Here is an 18,256-nt window from a genome sequence, read left to right as displayed (position 1 = left end):
CGTTGTTTTTACCGACTGTACAGATATCCACCACCTTTGGCTGCAAAGGATGTAATCAATCTGATTTCGGTGTTGTCCATCTGGTGAAGTCCATGTATAAAGCCGTCTCTTAGGTTGTTGGAAGAGAGTGTTTGTTATGCAGAGTGAATTGTCTTGGCAAAATTCTATCAGCCTATGCCCTGCTTCATTTTGTTCTCCCAGGCCATACTTACCTGTAATTCAAGGTGTCATTTGACTGCTGACCTTAGCATTCCAGTCTCCTGTGATGAAAATAACATCTCTTTTAGGCTTGTTGTCCAGTAGGTGCTGCAGATCCTCATAGAACTGCTCTACTTCAGCTTCTTCAGCATTTGTGGTTGGGGCGTATATTTGGATCACTGTGATGTTAGATGGCTTGCCCTGAATTTGAATTGAGATCATTCTGTCGTTTTTTGGGTTGTATCCAAGCACTGCTTAGCCACTTTACTATTAATTATGAAGGCTACTCCATTTCTTCTGTGGTCCTCTTGTCCACAGTAGTCGATCTGGTGGTCATTTGATGTGAAGTGGCCCATTCCAGTCCATTTCAGTTCACTGACGCCCAGAATGTCTATCTTTAATCTTGACATCTCACCAATAACCACATCCAATTTTCCCTGGCTCATAGATCTTACATTCCAGGTTCCAATGGTGTGTTGATCCTTAGAACATCAGATTCGCCGTTCACCACCAGCACCGTCAGCCGCTAGCCGTCCTTTTGGCTTTGAGCTAGCTGCGTCATCACGTCTGGGGCTAGTTGAGCTCATCCACTGTTCCTCCCCAGTAGCATTTTGACCATCTTCCCACCTGGGGGTCCCATCTTCCGATGGTATACCGACATATCTCTGGTTGTACTGATCCATTTAGTTTTCACGGCAAGAATACTGGGGTGGGTTGCCATTACCTTCCCCAGGGATCGCATTTAGTCTGACCTCTCTGTCATGACCTTTCCGTCTTGGGTGGCCCTTCACGGTTTAGCTCATGGCATCATTGAGGTGCTCAAGCTCCAGCACCACGACAAGGTAACGATCCTTTGCTGAAGAGAGGGAACTAGAGAGAGCTAAAGATTACATTTAAAGGAGAAGTGATTCTTTAATAATGGAGCACTGGATAAGAGAAGAATCCGAATCTCTCTGAGAACAGTGTACTCAGAATTTACTTTTAAGATTTTCTGGGGAAGAGCTTTTATTGAATAAAACAGAGACTGAGGCTGATTTGAATGTGGATTTGAAGATGAATTTAAAGATACCAGGTTATAAAGAAGATACCGGAAAGGATGCTGACTTGGATTTGCAAACTGAAGATGATAATGAGTTGGAAAAAGATGCTAAAATGGATTTACAAAAGATACCAGCTGATATCTTAATAATCAAAAAGGACATGCAAATAATAAACCTGAAGATTGACTTGGAAAACTTCTCTACTTTGGATTTACAAAAGGACTATCTCAAATCAATGAAGATGTTTTTGAGAGGAGATAAAGAGAAATAATGGAGTTCTTCCTGAAAGCAGAAAAAGAGAAAATGACACACAGACAAAAAAAATCAGTCTGTGGGTCCTTCCTTGATAGGATCAAAGAACAAGCTTTTTAAAAGTAAACAGAAGATTTATAAAGTAAATTTATTTGCCCAGGGTTAAATATATATATGTTGTGGTTTCTGGTAGTTGTTAATGGTACTTTTCTTTGACCCAGATTGAACGATGAGGTCTTAAGGATTTGTATATTGGGGAGAGATTTCAGTGTTTTACTTTTTGGAGTGAGGGTTAATTTGGTTTATATAAATAGATTTATTATTATTATTATTATTATTATTCAACTAAAAATAGCTATATTACTCTTCATAGACTTTTGATGATTAAGATTGAAAGATGAGTTTTTATAATTTGATTATTGTTAAGGAATGAGATACGGGAAGAAAAGTCCTTTTTTGCTTTTTTATTGAATTACTAGAGAAGGTGTCAAGTTATGGTGATTGTCTATACTTGTCTGGAGGGAAGACATCTTTTATATATCTGTCTTTTTTTTTTTCTTTTTTTCTCACTTTCTTTTGTCTACCTCTTCTTACTTCTTTTTCTTTAACTTTTTATATTTCTTGTAGTTTGTATTAGTGTTTTAACTTTGTATTTTAAAATTTTAATAAAATTATTAAAAGAGAATGTGTCAAAGAGCTGTGTAGGTCAGAAAAAAATAACTGTCTATAAAAATTGCTTATGCATTCAAAATCAGCAGAGATCAATAAAGATGAGGTGGGAATTAAACTACAGAAAATTGAAGACAAATTAATGATTTGAATTCTGGAGTATTTGTTATACAATATGATAATTGTAGGGGAAAACATTTACATTCAGTTTAGTAGAAAATAATTATTAGAGAAGTCTAGATAAAAAGCCAAGTTGTAACCATTTCCTCATAGCAACCTTGATTTCTTTATTTCTCATACTATAGATGAATGGATTCAACATAGGAGGAATTATGGTATATATCACTGCAAAAATTATATTTGTGCTGCATGAATCCTCCATGTAAGTCCTTCCATAGACAAATAATCCACTGAACATAAATACAGAGATAACAGCAAGGTGGGGTAGGCAAGTAGAGAGGGCTTTCTTCTGACCAGAGACAGAGGGGATTCTGAGCACTGCTGCAAAAATCTTCACATAAGTTAGAATGACGAAGACATAGGATACAATTGTAATAATGCCCACACTGATAAGGAGCCAAACTTCAGCAAGGTAACAATTACAACAAGAAAGTTTCAATAGCTGTGGGATTTCACAGAAGAACTGCTTGATATTATTGGAAGAGAAGGTGGTTGCAAAGGTGGTACCAGTTTGCATCATGGCATTAAGCAGACTACAAATCCACATTGCAGCTGCAAACCAAATACAAGCTCCCTTGTGCATTATTCTATCATACTGGAGTGGATTGCAAATGGCAACATGGCGATCATGAGCCATTACTATTAGAAGGGCAAAATCACAGGTGCCAACGAAAACGTAGAAAAAAACCTGAGCCACACACTCAGAATAAGATATGGACCTGCTGTTCATGAGGAAATTAGCCATTGATTTGGGTATAATAACAGAAACAATGCCAAGATCCATCATGGCCAAGTTCATGAGGAAGAAGTACATTGGGGTATGAAGGTGATAATCAAGAGCTATGGCAGCAATGATGAGAAGATTCCCAATTAGGGTTATCATGTATAAGGCTAGAAAGATGAAGAAGTACAGAATCTGAAGTTCCCTGACATCTGAGAATTCAAGAAGCAGGAAAGAAGACACAGAAATAAGATTGTTCATCCTTCTTCACTCTTATCTGCAGGACAAAAAAGAAGAGAGAGAAACATTACTGACTGGAGACTAATCTTGCAGTTAACTGGAAACCGTTCATTCTAATTCAATATATCAACTGTTTCGTTGTTAAATCACATTTAATGCACTTTTTTCAAACACAATTTGATCAAATTATATGAATTGCACTTTTTTTTCCTTCAGCATTTTTAGTACCAAAAATCTTTGTATGCATTTCTAGTTGCATTTCTAATGAAATTTTGTATGTCTGTTTTCTGGTTGCGAGCATTCTGACAGTGAAGACCTATTCTTCCATTTTGTAGTTATATATTTTTGCAAGAAATAAGGAATAGATGATACAAATAGAAGTTACAATATTATAAGTTATTTCATATCTATTTTCTAATCAAAACCTTTGTGTCCCTGTTCAACTTTAAGATAAGAATGCTTGATTAACGCAGTTCAAGTCACTTTTAAAAAAGTCTTTTGATAGTAAACATTCATTAAATCAATATTGTAAATTATACATCTAATTAAGATATACATCTCTTAGGGTGTATACATAAATTTTTACTTCAGTATGACACAGAGACAGAACAAACAAAAAGCTGTATGTTAAAATGGATGTATAACTTTAAAGAAACAGTTACAATATAACAATGGGAAGGATTATGGACTAAATATATAAAATATACATCAAGCTATAACCTAAAGGAAAAATGGTACAAAATGTTCTTCAGATGGTATACAACTCCATCAGTAATAATCCATGCCTTTAGTGAGTGTGATTGAGGCCCTTTTTTTTTCTTTTTATTGTTCCCTCTGTTTTGTCATTTCTGCCATCTTCATTCTGTTGTCATTGTTGTTTCCTAACTTTAAATATTTTTAACAATTGTAAACTGCCCAGAGCCACTGGTAGCACATAGAGCACATATTTTAAATAAATTATGATTAACACTATTGTTGTTGCTGTGGTTGTTATTACTGAGGCATCCACCCACAATTTAGTTAGCCCTTCTTCTGAAGAGGGAATCAGAGATGCTTCCAATAAAAAAGCATCTAGAGTCCTTACAGCCTACATTCACAGTGCTAATTCAGTGTATTTTTAAGGGATATATGTTCAATTAAATTTAGTCACAACATCTCAGGTTACAAGGGGATTACAAGTTTCAACATATGTCCCAATCTACTATGGATTGCTTTCCAATAATTTTATGCTTCATAACATTGTCTCCACATTTAAAAAAAAAATGATCCACCTGTTCAATAAATTTTCAACATTTTTTTAGAAAAAACAATTATTTACTTCAGCTATTAAGACTGAGGTGATGTACAGTAAAACATCTTATGCCAATTCTCTCTGAATATGTTGTTCAAAATAAATTTGATATTCTTGTTCTATTGATATGCTCACTGTTGCATCTCTATAGCTATATTCAAATACTGCATCCATTTAATCATTACAGTCTTTGATTTGTTCAGATTCTGAGTCATGCTTCTCTAATAATTTATACTTTATGCCTAACACATGTTCAATAATAGAAGTTATATGATTTTCCAAATCAGTCAATCCCCCTCATTTCTGTAATTCATGCGTTGCTGCACTGCTTCTTTGAAGATACTGGAACCAATTAAGATCTGGGTAGTAACAGCTGAAGAGATTTTACCTTTGTCCTGTTAACAAAAAAATTGTGCAATCTATACCAGTTACTGTCTCCACTGAGCAAATTTCTTGAGTATCTTATCTTCATAAAAATAGACATTTAATAATGACAGTGAAAACCTTATGATTTCAAAATCATGCTAATCTATTTTCTTCCACCATCCATCCCACACTTTCCAACTGGCTGATAACCAAATGGCTCAGTTAAATATGACACATTACACAGTAAAACATGTAGATATTTAGAATATGCTTAAGTCTTAGGAGACTAATTAAAAATCATATACAGTAAGAAGTAATCTTCAGTGTTCAATTTAAGTGGCAGTTAATGGTTGTGGAAAAATGAAAGGGATGGGAAGGGAAGAATGTGTTATCAAAAGTTCCTCTTCACAATGTTTTTATTATGCTTTATTTTTATTATGCTTTTTATCTTTATCATTTTTGTCTTTATTCTTGTACAATCTCTGGTTAAGTTTGTGCAATAATTAGAAAGGAACAACAAAAAGATTTCACACTGGAGAATGCTTACATGTTTATGTGGCTTCAAGTGCTATATCAAACATTACTTTTTGAAGCTTAAAAATCCAGATGTTTAATTCTATATTAAAAACAGTTCAGGTAGGATTAAATTTGTAGCAATTCCTGAGATGTAATGTTTCTGTGTCTCACTAAAGATGGAGAGAGAGAGAGACTGACTGACTGACTAAGGGGCTCACAATAGTTCCTCAAAGTTCTGACCACAATAGTTCCTCAAAGTTCTGACCATGGTAAAATGAACAAAATCTTGATGCCTGGCAAGCGGCTCATGCTTATGACCAGTTGCAGTGTACTGTGGTCACGTGACTGCCAACTGTGACCTTTCCTGCCTGTTTCCCACAAGCAAAGTCAAAGGGGAAGCCAGTAAGGAAATTGGGAAGTCACTCCCTTCCACCTCCCAGCCTTTCTTCACTCGCACACACTGCACCCTACTTCCCCTCTACACTTGCATGCACCACACCCTCGTTCCCCCTTCACTTTCACACAGTGTGTCCTCCTTCCCCCCTTCAGCTCAATGCACTGTGAATTAAACATGGGCTATATTTACTATTTATACCATATGCTATGCCCAAACCAAGAAAATCTCCTATGGCTTAGGGTAGTGAGAAAGCCTCACCATAGTTGTGTTTTATTCACTATCTTGTACCAGGTAAGATATATATAGAATTTGTACAACTCTAAGTGAGTTATGAAATGTGTCCACACCTTGATGATACTAATATTATGAAAGGGTTGTCTAAAATTCATTAGTATTATTTTTTTAACAAATAAATTAAATGCTACATTTGATTGATTGATTAATTGATGGATATAGCCATCAATCTTATGCACCATAACACACAACAATAAAATGACTTTAACTTCTAACATGTGTGTTGTTAAGCATCTACAGTTGCAATAATATTTCTGCATATAGAGATTTTCCAAAGCGTTTTAAGTCTAAATCCATCTATCCATCCATCAATCACATTGCAGGATATGTTAAATATTCAAGTTTTATTAATCAATTTCAGTTCTGTTCAAAAGTATATATTTGTGTATCTGGATTTTTTTTGGATTCATTCTGAAATGTCAGATATTTTGTTCAATCATTCCCAATAGAGAGTTTTGTATCTTATTCCATGTGGAATTAATTAATATAGCCTAATTTCTTTACTATTTGAGTGTAAAGTTTGTTCATTAAATATATATTGCTCTATAGAGGTGTGTGTGTGTGTTTTTTGACCAGCCCTCTGGTTTGAAAATACTTCTTTGGGAACTACAGAGAATTCATTGTTCAGTCCAGCAATTGTCAAAAAATACATATTTCAGAGAAGCAAGGTGATGTTGAAAGCAGATGATGCAGCCTCCCTGACGGAAATATGCAATTATGTGCTTTGCCAATAAGTGAAAAGAAGACTGATTTTATACATATACATATACATATACATATACGTATACATATACATATACGTATACGTATACGTATACGTATAGATATACATATGCATATGCATATGCATATACATATACATATACATATACATATACATATACATATACATATACATATACATATACATATACATATACATCCAGCATGACATGAGGCAGAACATGTGTCATGAGGACCCTGTCTAAGTTAGAGGACAAAGATGAGGAAGAGCAGTCGGGCTGTGAGTCAGCCTTGGAGGGAGAGCAAGTAGCGACGGAGGTGCGGAACAAATGGCCTCCTGGGCAGGCAGAGGAGGTGGGGCTGACCAACAAGCAGCAGGGGCAGTTGCCGCTGTTCAGTGAGGATGAGGATATGGCGTTGCCACCCCCTCCCAGCCCGAGAGTGAGGAGAGTGGAGAGAGGAACAGCAGACATCGGCAAGATTTGGCACGAGAATGCGGCCCCACCCTCCTAATTAAGCTCCATCCAGTTCTGCCCCTATTTAAGGGGATCCGCAAGGCCAGACCATTCGTAAGGAACAACAGTTTGTTACCCGGACTTCATGTGCCTTGGCTCCTGTCAGAAAACTTGTGACTTGACTCTGGACTGGCTGTCAGTCCTAGGTCCTCTGGACTCTGCTTCAATAATTCTTATTTGAACTTGGAACACTATTTAAGGCAAGCTCGTTGGACGTTTGGGAAGGGCTTGTTTCTTGTAGTGTCGGTGTGCTAATGGTAACATTTTCTTGCAGGTTGTGTGTTTGTTACATAAGTTACTCAGTAAAGTTCATTCTTTTTGTAACTGCCTTCCTGGTGTATTGCATGTGTCCGGCCAGGTCAGGACAACATGATATAAGCAAAACATTTATTAACTTTAGCATAGAAGTGGGATTCACAGCATCCTGTTAGGAAAATAAAATATATCTCATTTTCACTCCCTGGCAGCTCCTGCGTAAGTGAAGTGTCCCAGGGAGTCATTGTTAGATATTCTAAAATAATACTAAAATAGATCAGACTATAATCTATCCCAGCAAGGGACAATTTTACATATTTCAGAAAAAAACAGAACAAGTCCCTATGCATAAACATCCAACCCTCTTTGTTATGACAACATTGTCAAAGAGATATTCTCTAAGTTAGATATTTTCTACTAGTGTTCATTCAAAGGGACTCAGGTCATGATTAATGCCCTCATTCTACGATGGTATGTTTATAAATATTGCATCTACTGTTTATATAATATTTAAGAGCTTCCTCCTGTACATGGTCAGTATTAGCGTTTTATCTTCAAAGCAGCAAATTTGTGCGTTAGATTCTCCTGAAGGTTAGTGATAGATGAAGTTGGCCAAGGAACTCCTAGTGATATAGAAAATGAACTTGTGTTATATTAATCCTGTTATTTCAAGTGTAATCAAGGTAATATGTGCAAATAAATGATTAATTAGGTGACATTCCACCTGCACACAACTCCATGGTACTATAGCTCATCCCTCCAAAGAAGAAGATTTTCCTGAGCCCCAACATCGAGTTTGGGGATGTGCCCCTTTTCGTTGCCCTTTCAACGGCCAGCAATCCAGATCCAAGGTAATTATTTTTTGTTGAGGTTTTCCTACTAATAGATTAAGACTGCTATTGTATCAAATCATTTTGGCCAGGTGAAGGGGTTGTATTAGATTGTCTCCTCTCACGTGCTTCATGCAAATAGCCTGGGGGGAGGGGAGGAGCTGCCCGGACTTGTTTTCTCACTTCCTCTTTTTTTCTCTCTGCCGATATGTAGCAAGCAAGGCTTGCTCCAAAGGGAGCTAAGTCCTTTAAATGTTTTGCTTTTGTTTTTGTTTTCTGTAAATAAATTATTTTTATAGAAATGCTTGGTGTGTGACTTTTCTGACCTCTCCTGGGCTAAAGGCTTTCCCAGCATCTGCCAACAGGTTATGGGCCCAGTAAAACCCAGAGAGAAAAGAGAGATCAGCTCCACACCTCATGCACAATTTAAAGGCAGGTAGCAAAGACCTGTGAAGATTTTCTTTGGAGCCACCTGGAGATTTTCCAGCAACTGCCGGTCTGCAGGACTTAGAAGCTAGCTGAGGTGACTTGCAAAAGAAGGAAGAAGCCATGGCTACCTCCCAGCCCTCAGCGATGCCTCTGGAGTGCCTATCAGAGACCAACTATTTGAATTGGGCCCTGAAGATGGAGATGTATCTTCGCAAAGAGTATCTTTGGCTGCCAATTGGTGAGCAAAACCCCCAAAATCCCAGTGCTGAATGGCTGGGACAGGATGAGCGGGCTAGAGCCACCATTATCCTGGGAGTTGAGGACAATCAGCTAGTCCACGTGCGAGGCATGCAGTCTGCAAAGCAACTTTGGAACGCTTTGAGAGACTTATATGTAAAGGCAACAGCAGGGAGTAAAGTTACTCTGACGAAAAAGCTGTACAGAGCCTACCTTGCAGAAGGAGATAGCCTTCCTGAGCACCTGCATTATATTCAGCAGCTGTTTGTTGAGTTGCAGGAGAGAGGAATGGAATTTACACCTCTCACAAAATCCTATATCCTCCTGTCCTCACTAAATGAAACATGGGACACGCTGATTTGTACCCTGGAGGCTATGCCTGAAGCAGACCTCACCCCATCGTATGTTACACAGCGCTTACTCGCTGAATGGGAGAAGAGAGAGGAAAGATCCCCCCCCCATCTCTTCTGGAAAGCTGCAAGACCAGAAAATGAGGGAAAAGAAGGGAAAGGAACCTGAGGCCACAGCACTAGCCAGCCAGCGATGCTTCACTTGTGGTTCAGCTGGACATTTGCAAAGAGACTGTGCCATGAGACCCAAGAGTAGAAAGACAGAGAAGAAGAACACAAGGGCAACACAGAAGGAGGCTCTTCAGACAACCCAAATTGCACAGGTTGCTGAGAAGGGTAATTCTGATGTATGGGTGTTAGATTCTGGGGCCAGTTGTCATTTATGTAATTGTAAAAGCTCTTTTGTGTCACTGTCTAAAACTGAAAGACAAAGTGTATCTTTGGCTGATGGGTCTGTGACCAAAGTTATGGGACAAGGTGACTTGTATTTATCCTGCTTAGGAGAAACTGTAAAAGGTGTGTTGTATGTGCCAAATTTACAATCAAACCTTTTATCTGTGGCACAATTGGCTGCAACAGGGTATATCATAACATTTAAGAAAAATGGTTGTGAGATACGTAAAAATGGGAAATTGTGTGCTACTGGTATGTTAAAAGACTCCTTGTACATTGTGCAAAATGCAAGGAAGCCAAGCTGCAAGGCTGCAGTTGGCAACACACCATATAATGACCAATGTGTACACCTAATGCACAGGAGATTTGGTCATGCTAATTTCAAGTATATAGCACAAATGCCACAGCTGTGTGCTGACCTAAAGATAAAACCCTGTGATAAATACTTAGACTGTGTAGTTTGCAAAGAATGCAAAACACTGAAAGCTCCTGTGAGTAAGCACAGTGACAGAGTTACAACTAGACCTTTGGAAATTGTACACTCTGACATTATTGGTCCTTTTGCTCCAAGTCTTGGACAAGCAATGTATGCAATGACCATCATTGATGATTCCTCAAGATACACATTTATCTACATCTTAAAACATAAAGATGAGGCATTTGAGAAATTTAAAAGTTTTGTGACATGGGCAAATGGAAAATTCCCTAGGCCTGTATCTGCACTCCAATGTGATAGAGGAGGAGAATACCTTTCTCACAAATTCAGAAGGTTCCTAGTGGAAAAGGGGATAGAACAAATTCTTTCTAACCCGTACACCCCTCAGCAAAATGGTGTTGCTGAAAGAAAGGGCAGAACCTTGCAAAATGCGATGGAATGCATGTTAAAAGATTCACAATTATGTTTTAAGTTCTGGGGAGAGGCTATATCGACTGCCACTTATGTTCAGAACAGGTTGTATAACTCTATGATTCAGGACACTCCATTCCATTTGTTTTATGGTGTGAAACCAAAGGTAAACCATCTTAGAGTGTTTGGTAGCACTGCATGGGTTCACATTCCAAAACAGCAGAGAAGGAAAGGAGGCCCCACAACAAAGAAAGCCATCTTTGTTGGCTATGAACAAAGCCAGAGGAGCTACAGGTTCATAATGGGAGAGAAATTAATAATTAGCAAAAGTGCTTCTTTTGCTGAACAAAACTGGGGGAGATTAAATTCTAGCTCTCCAGTTGAACTGACCACCACAAGAGAACAGCAAGGACTTGCTGATGGTGATCTTTTGCCTGATGAGGACATTAAACCAGAAAAGCAAACTGAAGATCTGTCTGATGAGACAGATGCTTCTCAGGAAAGTGATAGGAGTCAAAATTTAAGCCCTGTATTACCTCGCAGATTTCAGAGGAGTAATAAAGGCGTTCCTCCATCACGTTTTCAGGCTGAAACAGTAAAGGCTTTTCACATATTCACAGAACCTGAGTCTTTAGAACAAGTGAATGCTTTACCACCAGAGATTGCACAAAATTGGCATTCTGCCATGCAACAGGAATTAGCATCCTTGAAAGAAAATAAAACATGGAAACTGGTAAATCTACCTCCCAATGAACGCTGTCTGGGTTGTAGGTGGGTTTTCAAACTGAAAAGGGATGCTGATGGCAAAATCCAAAAATATAAAGCAAGGTTGGTTGCAAAAGGGTTCACTCAAAGGAAAGATTTAGACTTTGACAAGACTTTTGCACCAGTTACTAAAGGTGAATCAATTAGATTACAGTTAAAAGTTGCTGCACTCAAGGGAATGTCAGTTAACCACTATGACATTCAAACTGCATTTCTCTATGGTGATTTAGACCACAGATTATACATGCAGCAACCCCCTGGCTATGAAAAAGGGGAGAATCTAGTCTGAACTGCAGAAGTCAATCTATGGATTAAAACAAGCTGCTAGATCCTGGAACCAAAAAGTAGATGAAAAACTGCAGAGTTTTGGTTTTGAAAAAGGAAAAGCAGATCCCTGTGTATATATGAAGGACAAACAAGGCTGTATGTATCTGTGCATTTATGTTGATGATTTGCTGCTATTCACATCAACAGAAAAACAAAGGCTTGATTTTGAAGCCTGCATGAAAAGCCATTTCACATTAAAAAAGCCTTGGAATTATAACAACCTAGGTTTGAAAAAAAAAAAAAAAAACACAGGAAGAAGAATGGTAACTTTCTGTTAAACCAAAGGGGAGATAATGGTAAAGTAATGTGAATGGAAAGACATATAAAGGTGTCAGAGAAGATTGGTTATGCATCTTAATCTGTAGTGTAAAAAGGGGAGTGTTGAGGTTTTCCTACTAATAGATTAAGACTGCTATTGTATCAAATCATTTTGGCCAGGTGAAGGGGTTGTATTAGATTGTCTCCTCTCACGTGCTTCATGCAAATAGCCTGGGGGGAGGGGAGGAGCTGCCCGGACTTGTTTTCTCACTTCCTCTTTTTTTCTCTCTGCCGATATGTAGCAAGCAAGGCTTGCTCCAAAGGGAGCTAAGTCCTTTAAACGTTTTGCTTTTGTTTTTGTTTTCTGTAAATAAATTATTTTTATAGAAATGCTTGGTGTGTGACTTTTTGACCTCTCCTGGGCTAAAGGCTTTCCCAGCATCTGCCAACATTTTTTTCACTAAACAGCTCATCCTTATATCTGATAAACAAAAAATAACTCAGGAACCTCAATGATCTCTGAAGCTTGCCACTCAAAATGGAATATCAATTTTCCCCCCAGCCCCCAGGTAGCAATAGCAATTAATCATCTCTCAGATTTAACAGAGGTCTTGATGTGAGTTAAATGACAGTGCCTCAGTGCTGTGGGAAGCCAATGTTTCTTTAGTCTTGAGAAAACAAATATCTAGCACAAAATCCTGGATCTCCAAAATCCCTACTTAAATCCCCAGGTGGTCATGAAGAGTTGGACACGATTTAATGACTGAACAACAACAACAATTGTTTGGTAGTATCAAGGGTGGTTTTTTTTGGGGGGGGGACGATCATCAAATGAAAGGAACTGAAAAAAACTACAGTGAAAGAATGACTGAAGGAAAAGGAAATTCATATTGAAAAAGTACTAGAACATAAATTAATTTCCCTTCAGAATGAATAGAGAGTATAGGTAAGGTAAGAGAATGTTGAAATTGCTTGGAAGAGAGTGCAGAAATGCTTGGTCTTATATTATTAAGATGTATAAAAAGGATTCTTGGGAAAATGATTAAGTGAAAAATTATAGATGAGAAAAATGCATATAATATTTTTTTGCAAAAAAGAGGATAAGCATATGAAATATAAATTGCATTGAATTATGGAATACTGGGGACTATAGGACTTGAAGATTTATTGATAAACATAATAAATGTGACATATCATAGAACTAAACAATGAATGCTTATGGAGCCTTTACAGGTATTTTGGAAAGCTGTATGCAGATGATGCTGGGTTTTTGCCTGAGAACCAAAAGAACTGCAGCAATTATTAGGCAGGCTGTATGATGCAAAAAGAGGTAACATATAAAAACCAAAAAAGTTATGTTTGGCAGGGAAAAATAATTCAATTATTTCAAGTAATGCATAAATGGTGAAATCATTTAATTGATTAGTAGTCAAATATCTCATATAGACTACTGTAATGCACTTTATATGGGGCTACCCTGGAAGAGTATCCGGAAGCTTCAGCTGGTCCAGAATGCAGCCAAGCGGGCTCTTCTTGGTGCCCCTAGATTGGCGCATATAACACCTTTGCTGTGAAAGCTGCACTGGGTGCCAGTTTGCTTCCCGGTCCAATCCAAGATGTTGGTTATCACCTTTAAAGCCCTAGCTGACATGGGCCAGGTTACCTGAGGGACCGTCTCATCCCCATAACATCAGCCCACCCCACATGATCATGCAGAGAGAGCATGTTACGGACCCCGTCTGTAAGAGAATTTCATCTGGTGGGGTCTAGGAAGAGGGCCTTCTCTGCAGTGGCCCCCGCCCTTTGGAACTTGCGCCCGGAGGTGAGGCAGGCCCCATCACTCCTGACCTTTAGGAAGGCCCTGAAGACTTGGCTCTGCCATCTCGCTTGGGGTGGGAAGGTGGGTAGCCATATTGTGAGTGGCTTGTACCTTAGAGCCCCTCCCACCAAATTCGCATCTTAGAGCCACTTGGATTTTTTATTTATCTACATTCTATGTTATATTGGTAAATTGTTTATTTATTGGATTTTAATGTTATTGTTGTGGTTTAAATTTTATTGTAAACCCTCAGAGTCCCTCAAAATTTGAATAATAAAATAAATAAATAAATAAATAAATAGATAGATAGATAGATAGATAGATAGATAGATAGATAGATAGATAAATAAGTGTCAAGATCACAGGAAGTGATAGTACTTCTCTATGCTGCACTGGTCAGACCACACCTGGAATACTGTGTTCAGTTCTGGTTGCCACAATACCAAAAGGATGCTGAGGAAATAGAACACAAAGAAAAGCACCAATGTTGGTAAAGAGCTTGGAGGCTAAATACTATGAAGAGTTTGTAAATTTGTAAGACGTGTACGTGCTGGTAGATCATGGGGAGCCAGTTTGGTCTAGTGGTTAAGGCGCCAGGCTAGAATCCAGGAGACTGTGAGTTCTAGTTCTGCCTTAGGCATGAAACCTGGCTGGGCAACTATGGCCCAGTTGCTGTCTCTCAGCTGAACACACCTCACATCATTGTTACTGTGGGGAACATAAGAGGAGGAAGGATTATTAGGTATGTGCCCCACCTTGAATTATTTATAAAAAATAATAAAGGGGGGATTTTAAAAAATCTAAAAAATAAAAGGAATTATGTGGCCTGTTATGGAGAAGAATATCAAAAGAAGTAAAAATGCCTGTGCAGAAAATCATAATTGTGTCAACTTTGGTTAAGGTGCTGAGCTAGAAACAAGGAGTCTGTGAGTTCCAGTCCTGCCTTGGACATAAAAGCCGGCTGGGCGATCTTGGGCCAGTCACTCTCTCTCAGCCCAACTCACCTCACAGGGTCGTTGTTGTGGGGAAAATAGGAGGAGGAAGGAATAGTTGATATGTTTGCCACCTTGAGTTATTTATAAACATAATAAAGGTGGGATAAAAATCAATTAAATAAATAAATACATGAATAAATAAACAAACTTCCTTCTGGAAGTGAGATACGGTTATGTCAGAAGAGTGCAAAAACAGTTGCCATGCTTTGCATAACATTGCTTACCCCAAAAGAGAATATTGTGATGAGTATGACTACATCTCTGGTTATAATGTATTACTTTTAGAACTTGGCATTTGTATCAGTTAAATAGTTAAAGAAAACACTTTAACACTTAAGCAAAAGTTAATGGATTAGGTTGTTGCATTCTGTAAAAAGAAAATGCTCCAACATGGTTCTGGTCTGGTGGGGTTTGAAGTAATGAGAAAAATGCCTCTGAGACCTGAGAGGCTGGGGATGTGAGTCAACTGACACTTCCAATCATAAGAGGAAAGAGGTTTAATTCCTACTTTAGTCTTTGTGCTCTATTTCAATGGAAACACAATAGGAGAAAGACAATTCTTTTCTTCCCCATTTTTACATCTGTCCATGGCCTGTGAATGAAAAGGCATTTGGCTTTGCTATTTTGCTATCTTGATTATTTCAATTATGTATTTCAATTTCACTGGTGATTACTTTCTTTCTTTTTGCTGGTAAGTGAACCTTTACACATTAATTTAATCAAAGATAGGAGAAAGATCAGTTGATCCTACTGTGACACCCTCATTTCTGGAAGCTGAACTTTATTTAAAATGTCAGCTAAAATATAGCATGTTCTTCTGTGGTAGAATATCAGGCACTTGGAAGTCCTAATGATATCAGTGGAAAGCTTTAATAAACCCCTAGAGATCCATAGCTGAAGCTCAAGGAAGTTAAATTCACTTAGTCTTCTGGAGATTTTATGAAGTAAACCACAGATAGATGGAACCAGTAGCATTTGATTAAGCATTTTGTACAGATCCAAAGAGTACCTGGACCCATCTTAGTTCTAACCCACAATTTTCACATGTTGAAGTGTATTTTAGTAATACAATACTAAATGTGTGCAATTTGTAAAATAAGACTTTTTTTTAACATGTAGTTTTCAACGGAAGTTGATATTTTTTGTGCAGCATGACCTTAGCTTCTTGATTACCTGTAGAGTGACACTATGATGGATACTTCAGAATTTCAAATTTTACTGCTGTTTTCTACCACAAATGTGTAAATTGACTTTTTGGACCTATATACATCTAATGTGAAATACAATGCAAGGTAACCAGACTATCATCACCCATTTCATCCTTCTGGGATTTGGAGAGCTTCATGGTATGCAGATGTTCCTATTTATATTATTTTTAATACTTTACATTTTTACCATGATGACCAATTTTCTCACTGTTCTTCTGATTTTGGCTGATCAGCATTTGCATACTCCCATGTACTTCTTCCTAGGGAATTTGTCCTGTCTGGAAATGATGTACAGCTCTACAATCTTGCCTAAGATGCTGGACAGTCTCTTAACAGGGGAAAAATCCATCTCTTTCAAAGGATGTATTACACAGTTCTATTTCTTTGCTTCCCTGGGTAGCACAGAATGCTGCCTCCTCTCTGTGATGTCTTATGATCGATTTTTAGCCATATGTAAACCGCTGCATTATGCAACTGCAATGAGAATTGCATGCTGCATCCGGCTCGCTGCCTTCTCTTGGATCAATGGTACTGTGTTTACATCTGTATACTTGGTCCTATTGTTACAGCTTTCATTCTGTGGCCCCAGTGAAATTGATCATTTCTTTTGTGAATCCTTGCCATTAATAAAACTGTCTTGCAGTGATACAACCCTTGCAAAATATGCCATTTCAGTCCTGGCTTATATATTCACTTTTCCTCCTTTTATTTTGACCTTTATGTCTTACATATTTATACTGAAGACCATTTTGAGAATTCCTTCTAGAACTGGGAGACAAAAGGCCTTTTCTACCTGTTCTTCTCACCTGATTGTTGTCACTTTTTTCTATGGGACAATAACAGTTGTATACTTGATGCCAGAAACTGAAGGAAAGAAAAACCCTAGTAAATTATTTTCCCTGTTATACACAGTCCTCCCTTCATTACTCAACCCCTTAATATACACCCTGAGAAATAAGGATGTCAAAGAAGCACTAAAGAAGCTATTAGGTAGATTTTGGAAAAAAAGATTTTTACTCTGCATTTAAAAGACATTCAGCAATGTAACATTTTTACTTGATGGGGCTTACCTCTGAGAATGTGGGCTAGGAATGCAGTCCCAAACCTCTTCATTGTGCAGGTGAGTTCCACATTTTGGACTATTCATCTTACTTGAAATTTTCCTTTTTGGACCCATTAAGAATGATCACACACTACTTTTTTAGCTAGTTGGACTGCATCCGGATGAAAATAAAGTAAACTAGTCCTTCTTGGTGTTACATTGTCACAAACTTTCTTGTCTTTTTTCTCATGCTACTTTGATGCTATGGAGTAATCCAGATTTTGATAGTACTTTAATAAAAAAACTCCCTGTTATATATTAAAAAATGGATGTTAGAAGAGATTTATACTTTGGATTAATTAGTAGATTGAAATTATGAATTTTTAACATTTTCCATTTTAATTTATAAATGTTAATTGCCTAGTGTGGTTCAGGTGCAGCATCTACAATTACAACCACTATTGACATTCCAGTTTGGATTTGTAGCATTTTCAGACTCAGAAACACCTAATCTACTTCAACGGATTATTAAAGTTTATGATACAAAAATAAATAAATAAATAAATAAATTCCGCCCCTGTTTTTGATGGTCTTGAATTAATTTGATATGCAAACTTTAATTGTTGAACGGAATGAAGAATTAAAGTCTCCTGTTTTGCCTTGATAATGAGAGAAAGTGTTACCATCAATATCAAAATCTTCATTTGATCTTAGATTATGTTTTGTTCAACAAAAAAGTGTTTTGGGTTTATTGGACTTCACTGGGTTTATTTAGAAAAAAATGTGAATAAATTATCACGTAGAATCTGAGAGGAATGCTTCATTTAAACAGGGTCCCATACTGTATATGCGAAGGAAGTTATTGCACATCTTGATTCATTTGAGAAAGAGGTTCAATTGTACCCATTTTTGTTTGTTTACTGTATTATATTCCTATCACATGGAAACTGATATTTGGACAGAAGGTGGCTGGTCTGTGTCATCCTTAGAAGTAAAATACTTATCCTTCTGTGTTGGAAAGATAAATATATAGGGACTCAGCAACTTGTCCTTGTACAAAATTAATACTATTGCCTACCAATATGAATAATGATTATAT

At 37.5% G+C, this 18,256-nt stretch overlaps 2 protein-coding genes across 2 annotated transcripts; one reads left to right on the top strand and one right to left on the bottom strand.

Annotated features, from left to right (window-relative positions):
* Window positions 1-179: 179 nt before the first annotated feature.
* LOC134497284 (olfactory receptor 14J1-like) lies at window positions 180-3,321 on the bottom strand (the record flags this gene model as incomplete). The annotated part of the gene is made up of 2 exons (XM_063302950.1): window positions 2,423-3,321; window positions 180-222 (listed from the first exon to the last, which is right to left on the bottom strand). Coding segments are annotated over exons 1-2 (942 nt in total), but the record flags the coding sequence as incomplete, so codon positions are not given.
* An 11,976-nt stretch (window positions 3,322-15,297) lies between these two features.
* Window positions 15,298-17,143, top strand: LOC134496418 (olfactory receptor 10A4-like). The gene is made up of 2 exons (XM_063302147.1): window positions 15,298-15,316; window positions 16,200-17,143. Exons 1-2 carry the CDS (start codon window positions 15,298-15,300, stop codon window positions 17,141-17,143), a joined length of 963 nt encoding a protein of 320 aa, XP_063158217.1.
* Window positions 17,144-18,256: the final 1,113 nt, after the last annotated feature.

Source organism: Candoia aspera, chromosome 4 (assembly GCF_035149785.1).
Source record: "Candoia aspera isolate rCanAsp1 chromosome 4, rCanAsp1.hap2, whole genome shotgun sequence".
Classification (NCBI taxonomy): domain Eukaryota; kingdom Metazoa; phylum Chordata; class Lepidosauria; order Squamata; family Boidae; genus Candoia; species Candoia aspera.
Note: the sequence above shows the minus strand (reverse complement) of the source record. Positions and strands in the feature narration are given on the sequence as shown.